Consider the following 10,471-nt stretch of genomic DNA (forward strand, 5'->3'; position numbering starts at 1 on the left):
TCTCTCAAGTTGAAATGGTTAACTTGAGAGAATCCAAACCCCAAAACAGTTTGGATTCACACTTGTCATTTTTCTTGAAAACAAACACGATAAAATAAAAATATAAATCGACTTAATTTTTTTCATGAATAATATACAAGAATTACTTTACAAAATTAATAATTCGAATATTAAAATGGGATGTAGAACTCAAACATAATGATCATTTGAATTTGACAAAAGCTAAACCCTATAAAATTTATTTATTTTTGTAAATCATCTGTCATGTATGCTTATGCTAGGGTATTGCACAAGGGAGATGGGAGTTGTTCTTATTAATCTTGAATTCATATATATGTTTTGCAATAGCACACACATATATAACGATCGCCAGAGTTATTGATGGAAAAGAGACAAAAAAAGAAATCTGAGGAAGGGGAGAGAAATTAACTGGAACGAAGAATGTGATGAGCAAATGAGACAGCAGGATTATTACGACTATCTTCCTCATCTTCCTCCTGGTCTTGATCTTCATCTTCTTGGGAAGAAGGTGGTCTCGGTGGACATTGCGAAGAAAGTTGAAGAGGCTCGAAGCTGTGGGAAGACGGTGCTGTTGTTTCGCAAGTAAGGGCGTCGAAACTAGAGTTGATGATCAAGTTGTTGTTGTTGTTAAGGAGGTGGTGGTGGTGGTGGTGGTGGTGATTGTTGGAAGTTGAGGATGAGTTGTTGGAGTATGCTGGTCCTGGTCCTGGTTGCAGCAATGCTATGTGTTGTTGTTGTTGTTGTTGATGTGGTTGGAGTTGGTGGGTGTTGTGGAAGGCATTTGCTACTGCAAGCCTACTGTTTATCAGCTGTGTTTGCACCATTGCTAGCTCTGCTTGGAGTGATGCCACCTTCATCAACACATTATATTGCAAGTTAAGTAGTAAACAAGATAAATTATCATTTTATCTACTAATGTAGTCATCTCATTAGCACTCCCTTCGGATGGAGGGTTTTGGTGAAAAAATAAAAGCAATTGAGGAAATCAGATTTCTTATCATTTACTTGGATAATTAATGAGGTGAGTAATTGTAAAAAAGAAGAAAAATTGCGAGAAAGACAAATCACTCAAAACTTGAGTTTTGTTTCTTATCAAAAGTTATGAGATTTGGTGAGAAATTAAAATTACATTTTACAAAAAATTTATATTACCTAAACTACCTCTTTAAATACAAACAAAACAAAATAAAAAGATACATGTATCCTCATTATCGATCCAAATAAAAAAGTGAGAAATCACAATTATTTTTATTCTTTTCTCACCTAGGTAAGAAACTCAAATAATAATTTATTTATTTATTTAGTTTTTTTTTTTCATCTCACGATCTAAAGAGGGTGTAGATGTTTAGGTAACATATTCACAATCACATACTAGAAAAAAAAAAAAAGAAAAAAAAGAAAGGGAATTACAACACAATGGAAATAGGAAAAAAATTTACAAAAACATGTGAAGTGCAAGTGAAATATTGTGGGGATGCAAATGTGACTTGCACCTCTCCATGTTTGTGTTAAAAAAAAAAAAAAAACACTCTGTCCCATTGGGATGTAATTCCCCCCCAAAAAAATTAAGGCAAGTTGCACCCTAGTCCTTATATTTTATTCTATGTCATTGTAGTCTCTGTAATTTTAATTAACTCAATTTTGACACAGGTTTTATGGTTTTGTCTTAATTTGATCTAATTTATTACCATTATTAACATTTTTTTTAATAAAAAAATACACACATAAACGACATGTGTCATACTTTTAAGGGTAGAATTATAAATTTAATAAATTTTATGAGTTAATCTTAACCAACTCAATAATTATTTTTCATGAAAAATCCTAACGACGTTATCAATTGGATAAAATTGACTCAAAATCTAAAATTAAAGGTTAAAAATGAATCAATTGAAAGTGTAAAGATCAAAATTATACAAGAGCTAAAATGTAAAGACTACTGGCGTAATTTATCCAAAAATTTATTTTTGTATGACGATTGTCATTTTTAAATATGATGAGCTGATATACATACAAGGGTGCACACCCAGTGCATGTGCAAATGTATATAACTTAAGAATGAAAAAGATGAATAAAAACAGTTCCTGAAATTTTAATATATGAATAAAAATGCTAGATTGTAAATTTTTTTTATCAAACACTCATGTGAATATGAGATCCACACCCATGTGGGACTCACATCTATATTAGTGTTTAGTAAAAAATTTAATAATTTTTTTTTGTATCCCTAACATTTCTCTATATGAATAAGTTTTCATATGACAATTTCCTCATATTGATATATAGTTTTTTGAATTATTGTGAGCATTTTTTGGAAAAAACAAAAAAAACTGTGACGGAAATTGTTCACACGAATTTGGATATTCTCATTATAATTGTGTGTGAATCCAAATCAATATCAATATCAGGACATATCATTTTCCTTCTAATAAACACCCCATAGTCACCCCATATCATTTTCCTCAGACACCCAGTGACGTGGCACCGCTCCATTCGCTGAAGAAAAAAAAAATTATTTTTTGGGCCAATCACCTTCCTACACACACACGACCCCCAGTAACCCCCACTGGGAGTCTTAGGCATTTTTCGTCACCTAAATGTCCAATTTACAATAGATGAGTTGTTTCATAAAATTTAATCACCATCTAGTATGCCAATACGGTGCATCCTATTATACAAATAGGATATACAAATATGAAATATGGATATAATAGAATTTTGCAAGAAAATATATCTTCTAATTTTTAGTATTGTATTATATATAAGTTCAAAGAGTCATAAGAAACTATTTTTTAAAAATTAAATATTAATTAATTTAAGAGACAGTACTCAATTTGCTTTTAAATTTTCAATAAGTCCTATAATAATACCATTTTAATAACAAGATTATCCTTGTACTTTTTTTCTTTTCTTTTACACTAATGCTAATATTCAAAAGTGTTGTAAGCAATTTTATTTGCATATTTAATTGTTAAAATCTGACTTTAATATTGTGATAATTTCTTGTTAATTGGGAGATAAGTCAATTTAATAAATTTTGAAAAAGCAAGATACTATATTAATTTAACTATTTTATTTTTTTTTATAAAATATAAGCAAAGTATTAAAAATTATGCCTATATTTATTTTAACAATGACATTCTAAAAATTAATGAACTAATTTAATTGACAAAAACTCTTGTATGTCATTAGGATGTGGATGGTAAGCGGATCTTCTATAGCTTCACTCTTCCAGTAGCTTCACTCTTCCAGTTCACTTTTCTTTTCTTACTTTCTGTGCTTTTCCTTTTACCCTAATGTTGTGTTTGATTGGGAGATTTGAAAAAGAAAAAGAAAAAAATGTGTAAAATTAAGTGAAATTTAGGTATATTTTATTCACATTTTACTTAACTTTTCTCTTTCTCTCTCCAAATCCTTCTTCAAATCCCCCAACCAAACACAACGTAAAAGCACAGCAGTGACTGTAGTGCCTCTCTATTTGAGATATATTGTGGTCTTATTTTTATAATTCAAACCGCATTTTGTAAGTTTTGTTGAGTACTTCATGCCTATCAAAAATCATATTAGTCGGATATCAATAACTATATGATCGAATTGTATATTGTTTTTGTTATTTCTAAAAAGAAAAACTTATTATTTATTGTTTTGGTTATCGATCATATAGTTGTTGATATTCGATTAATATGATTTTTTGTAGGAATAAATTACTCAATAAATCCTACAAAATAAACAGTTTAAATCATAAAAATAAAGATACAATACACCTCAAATAGAGGCATCACATTCGCTGCTGTACTACCCCTTTTCCTTTACTGACTGTTTTGGAACAATAATGCTACATACTCACAAAAAAAAAAAAAAAAACACAATTCCCACAACCCTACTTACTTATAATTGGCCCAAGAAGGAAAGAAAAAAAAATTAAAATACATGATTGGTCCACGTCATATTTGAAGGTCATGCGAGCCTCTAATTTTGGGAGTCTTAAACATTTTTAATTTTGGAATTGATTTTTTTTTTTTTTTAACGAAAATAACATCCAAAAAATAGAAAGACTTTTTAATAATGATGTTTTGACTGTTTAACTAAAATAAGTTGTTTCTAAACTTAACCATAATGAGTGTAAAAAGGAAAAAAAAACAAAACAAAACAAAACAAACTGTGAAGGTATTTGTTTGAATCGATTGAATAAGAACCGGCTACAATTCTATGGACTATTAGTCTTAAATAAATAATTCCCAAACTATTTAACTAGAATTTATGTGTATTTGACTATTAATCGGACCTTCACTAAACTAAATCTCACACCTCAATCCCATAAAACAAACCTGTTGCTGCAAAGCAAGTATGGTTGACACACAACCATAAACTGGATCCGACAATCTAGCCTGAGCTTCATAAGATATCGTCACCACAGCATCATGTCTCCGGTTCATCGGAATGTGCAAGAGCAACTTAGACACGTTACTCGCCCCGAACACCTTGTGCACGGCCGCGAACCGCGCCGCTCCCTGGTCGGACCCGAAATGCGGAGCGAATATGCACCCGCTGATGCACTTCCTCCTCAAGAACTTGCACGCCCCGCACGGCGCCGTAGGCAGTGGCACTGCTGCAGCAACACCAGCATCGATGGCAGTTGTAGACCGCTTTCCGCTGGACTTCCGGCGGCCCTCGGAGGTGCCGTCGGATTGTGGCTCGGCCATGGAGGAGGAGGTGTATAGAGAGAGGAATTAAGAGGAGTGTGTATGTATGAGAGAAAAGAAAAAAGAGTTGGAGGGATGGTCTTTATAGTGGTGCGGACTAGGAATTCGGATCTTCTGTAGTGTATTCTCTTCATTTTATAATACTGCCAAATGAAATCAAAGAGAAAAAGGTTTTTATTTTAAATTTTTTTAAAATAATTTCGTCTCAAAATGATGTTGTTTTATACTGTGTTTGGTTGAGGGATTTGGAAAGAGAAATGGAAAAGGTAGGTGAAATGTGAAAAAAATATGCCTACATTTCACATAGTTTTACACACCTTTTCATTTTCCCTTTTCAAATATCTCCTCAAATCTCTCAATCAAATACAAAGTTAGAGTATTACGGATAATGCACTTACAGAATATCCAAATTTATTATTAGGGAGAGTGAGGGAATTCGAATCCTCCATACTGTATTACTTGCATCATATAGTATCGCCAAATAATGTCACAGAGAAAAGGGACAGTTTTTTATTTTTTTTTCTTCATAATTTTGTCATAAAATGATGTTGTTTTGAAGGTAGTACCAGCAACGAGGAGCCAAATTATTGAATAATTTTTTAATATTATATAACATTATTTACGTGATATTTTAAATTATTAAAAATTAAAACATATATTAAATCAATTTTTCTTTGTCTCCTAATTAAATAATAAGATGAATTAATATTATTTATTATAAAATATTTTATTACATTATTAATAAGAATATCGTATAAACAATGACACGAAGTGTGGAAAGAGGCACGTAAGTCTCGTGAAGGGGGGTGGGGGCTGGGAAGGGGAATGTGGCAAGGTTTGGAGAGAGGGGGAGAGAAAGAGACGTTATGGTTGGTTGGTGAGAGAGGGAGCGAATGGGAGGAGCAGTTTTGGTGTGAAGTGTGCACGTGCAAAGGGAGTGTTTATATCTGTTTCTATTCCAGTGTGTCCACAACAACATTTGTGTTAATCTAATATAATACCAGCTAGAATGAGTTGTTACAATTTTTTTTTAGGTTTAGGTTTGTGTCCAGTTCACTGTTTGGATGGACGATGTTATTGGGTTTTGTTATGGGGTTTATTATGACACTTATTTTGATGATTTAAATTATTTATTTTATTAAATTTAGAAAAATCAAATTTATCTGATAATTATATTTATATAATTTTATTATATTTGTCTTAAAAAAAGATTAATGACCTATTTTGAAAACTATAATTATTGTTTAATTTTTTTTTGAAGAAAAATATATAGTTATGATTATCGAATTAATCTTTTTTTTTTTATAAATAATCTACACATAAAACTTGATAAAATGAACAATTTAGATCATTGAAATGGACTCCATAAAGAAACCCCACGACACCCTTCAATGAAGACAAGCCTCACCCTTTTATATCATTTTAGTTTATTATTTTGTGTCAATTAAAATTGACTTTTTTTTAATAATTTTTTAATTTTTATAAAAAGACGTATAAAATAATAAATTATTGATTTGTAATAACTTTTTGGCGAAAAACTAACCTTCCCAAACAAGACTATAATGTGTTATCATTGTATTAGTTTAATTGATTCTATCATTTATATCCATTATTAATATAATCATAATATATGAGATGATAAACTAAATATAATATAAAAATATGATAAATGTATCCGATAAGTCTAGGAACGCATATTTCAAACAAGAAGCTAAACATAGAAAAAGAAAAAGAAAAAAAGGGAGATTGACCAATAAGTTCCATATTTTGGATTTAATCTCATATTTTTTCTTGTAATTAATTTAGTCATTTTGGATGTGTAATGACTCATTTGTCCACTATATTGGAGTGTCATATTTGAAAATAGCACACTATGGAGTTTTTGTTGGAACAATATTCTGTGTAAATAATAAAAATTGAAACAAATGAAATAATTCACTTATAGAAAGTTTTTGTTTCGGAAAATAAATCAGCAAGACTATGATCAAGTCGAGTGCGTGACACTCTGTCCTTAAGATAGATTCGCCACTACACAGGTGCTCACGGACTAATGGCGTCTATCTCTCAAGATACAATGATCGAAAACCACAGGTTGTAATAGCACTACAAACAATCTGTCAGGTGAACCAAACCTGAGTTCTACAACTCTCTAAAAAATCAATGAACTAATATGAAGAACAATGTAGCATAAAATGAAGGAAAATGGAAAGAAAATTTTGGAATAAATGAATTTGCTGGAGGAATTTATAGGCCATGAGGTTTTTTTAGAAAGGCAGACAACCTTTCGAACAGGTGTGATCGAAATGTGGAGAGAGGTGACCGGAGAGGCACTGTTCCGGGAAGCAAAATTCGAATTTGAATTTTGGCACAAATGTTTTGAATAAATTGTCCATAACTCTCCTCCTTACAAAACTTGGGGTGCCCCTTGGAGCCCAACCCAAGTATGTCAACCTAAAACTTATATATATATACTTATATAAGTTCTCTTAAAATTTCTATGTGGGACACCCAAAACAAGGTAACCCACATTTGACTCTTCAACTTTCTATTTCACGAACCCGAAAACGATGTCAACTTCTCATTCACTCATAAATGATTTTGACGATCCGTCTTCACCGTGTGACTTATCATGCACTAAGGAACATATCACCACTTGGACCCACCTCAAAAGACATGTGGGCCTCACTTAAATTTGTGCTCAAAGATGGCTCAAAATAAGTCTATAAAATCAAAAATTCCAACAATTTTTAATTTTTTTAGAGTAGCACATCATACTCGCTACATTATCACATTTGAGAAAAGTATGCTAATGAGTATTTAGTTTTTTTGGAGTATCACATCATATTTTTTACAATAATTTTTTTTAGACTGTCATATCATACCCACTATGTTAGAGTGTCGCATGTTACATTTGGAAAAAGTACACTAAAGAGTTTTTAATTTCTTTGGTGTGTCACACCATACTTGCCACGTCATCACATTTGGAAAAAGTACACTAAGAAATTTTTAATTTTTTTAGAGTGTCACATCATACCCGCCACGTTAGAGTGTCATATTAATACCTGCCACATTGGAGTGCTACATCATACCAGCTATATTAATAAAAGGGTATAGTTGTCCACCAAAATACTACCAAAATCGGAAATAGGACCACACGGAAAGAAACTTTCTACTAATAGGATTTAATAGATCAATACAAAAAGTTGAAACTAATTGGAATACTTATTTGTGAGATGAAATTTATTGATAAATATTCTAAAAAATAAATGGATATAATTTGAACGAAGTGAGCTCCACAAATAAATCTTGTAAAATTTTATATATTCATATGTTTTTTGCGTCTAATTTTAGGTTTGTTTATATGTTTCTAAAGCATCCATTGAGCTAAATTATAACCAAAAAATTACTTTCTATTTTATCTAGCATTTTTTTATATACATCTCCATCAAACTCTCTATTCTAAAATTTAATTTTATAAAATATTCATTTTTATGATTTGCTAGATTATGTAAACAATCCTGTCTAAAGCAGCTTCTAGAAGGTTCTAGGAAAAGTTGCTATATTCCTCAAATAATAATAATAATAATGGTGCATAACTGCTCATTCGACGGGAAGTCTGGTCGAATGACCGGTCATATGTTCAGTAATAAATGATAAAATATTGTATTTCTTATTAATTGTTATGAGAGTAGAGAGAGAAGAGAAAAGAGAAACTCTTATATTGAATTAAAAATAAATAATGAATAGTACAATCTCCTTTATATAGGAAAGAATATAAGGCATATACATAGAATATACTATATACATAGACAAAATATATACAGAGAATATTCTATATTTAACACCCCCCTCTCAAGCTCAAGGTGGTAATGCAGATATCAAGTTGAGCTTGGAAAGTAAATTAGAAAATCGTTCTGGATGATGAGCCTTGGTGAAGATATCAACTGTCTGACCAATAGAGGTAACAAAGATAAGACAAATAGTGCCACTAGTAACATGCTGTCATATGAAGTAACAATCAATCTCAATATGCTTGGTGCAATCATGGAACACATCATTATGTGCAATATGAATAGCACTTTGATTGTTACAATAGAGGTTAGTGATAGCAAGATAAGGAATTCTCATATCAGAAAGAAGCCAACGAAGCCACATAAGCTCTGCTCAACCTCAGTACTAGAACGAACAACAAGAGTTTGCTTCTTGCTACGCTAGACAATGAGAGAATCACCTAAGAAGAAGCAAAACCCTGTAGTAGAACGACAGTCAGTAGGATCCCCCACCCAATCTGCATCAGAAAATGCATGTAATTGTAGAGAAGAGTGTGTTGAGTAGTGAAGACCATGAAACATAGTGTCTTTGAGATAACTCAAAATGCAAACTAGAGCATCATAGTGTGGAGAGCGAGGAGCAGTCATGAACTGACTGACAATGTGAACAATATAGGCAATGTCTGGACGAGTAACCGTGAGATAGACAAGACTGATACCCAGAGTGTAAAGACCCTTTCCTAGATGAAGAAGCAGGGGTAGCTCGAGGACAATTACTTTGGAAATAACTAAGAGCAGTCATGTGGCAAGTCAAGCATTCATGAACTTGGCACTGAAGTAAAGAATGATTGGCAGGTAGGCCACAGTTGCGACAGTAAATGCATGAGCTAGAAGACTGTAAAGATAAAGAACCCCGTGATGATGGTGTAGCAAGAACAGAATCCAAGTTTTGAGTTTTGAGTATCCCAAAATGAGTTTCTTCTGATAATAGTTCTGTAATAGCTTGCTCAAAAGTCAGTAAGGGCAAACGATGGAGCAAGGAAGCACGCACAAGCTCAAAGGTGCTATGAAAAGCCATAAGAAACTACAATAGCTGCTGATGATTCTTATGAACAATAAATAATTGTGCATTCTCAGAATGTGCCCAAGTAGGTTCAAAGAGAGCCAATTGGTCCCAAACAAACGACATCTGGGATAAAAAATCATTGATGGGTTGACCAGGCTCTTGGCGCATATGATGAAGAGTTTGTAAGAGTTGATATTGGTGAGCATGTCTAGTAGTCTAATAGCGTTCCTTCAAGAAATCCCAAATTGCCTTGGCAGGAGAGGCAATTGAATCATCATCCTAAAAGCGTCCAAACTAAAGGTTAATTGAACGAACATAAGTAGCCTAGAACCATGTGATAATCTAGTAATTCTTCCATTCTTATTTATTAAGACGCTCATCGAAAACAGATGCAGTCTCTTTTTCTTCCTGGATGGGTTTAGAAAGAGCACTAGTGATAATATGCCAAAGCCGCTTTCCTTTGATGAATCCAGAGAGAACTTGGGCCAGAGAACATAGTTGGACCCATCAAGTGTAACAGAGACTAAATAGATGTTGTCAGAACGATTCACGATACTCAAAGAATGCAAAAAAAAGAGAAAAATGTGCTTTGTAGAGACTGATTTTGCCAAAATAGAACATGCCAGCAGATTCAGGAGGCTGAAAACAGTCAGGATATGGTCTGAATGAGCCAAAAAAAACAACCAGAAAGGCAGTGAATCGGCTAGTCAAAGTTGTTGGATTGAGCTGGTCAACTAGAACTAGGGCTGACGTCTCAGCAAGGGTGGTGACGTCACAAAATGAGCGGCGCATGTTAGCAGAGGTGCGCGCGACGCACGTTAGCAAGCAGGGCAGTAGGGCACTAGAAGCCAAGGCTAACGTCAATGATGATGTCAGAAACACACGACTCACGTTAGTAGATAAGGCTGCGA

The 10,471-nt window shown here is 32.8% G+C and overlaps 1 protein-coding gene across 1 annotated transcript; it reads right to left on the reverse strand.

Annotated features, from left to right (window-relative positions):
- Positions 1–183: 183 nt before the first annotated feature.
- LBD20 (LOB domain-containing protein 20) lies at positions 184–4,757 on the reverse strand. Its single transcript, XM_028209013.2, has 2 exons — positions 4,350–4,757; positions 184–872 (listed from the first exon to the last, which is right to left on the reverse strand). Exons 1-2 carry the CDS (start codon positions 4,722–4,724, stop codon positions 426–428), a joined length of 822 nt encoding a protein of 273 aa, XP_028064814.1. The 5' UTR covers positions 4,725–4,757; the 3' UTR covers positions 184–425.
- Positions 4,758–10,471: the final 5,714 nt, after the last annotated feature.

Source organism: Camellia sinensis, chromosome 12 (assembly GCF_055761805.1).
Source record: "Camellia sinensis isolate YWXY chromosome 12, ASM5576180v1, whole genome shotgun sequence".
Taxonomy (NCBI): Eukaryota; Viridiplantae; Streptophyta; class Magnoliopsida; order Ericales; family Theaceae; genus Camellia; species Camellia sinensis.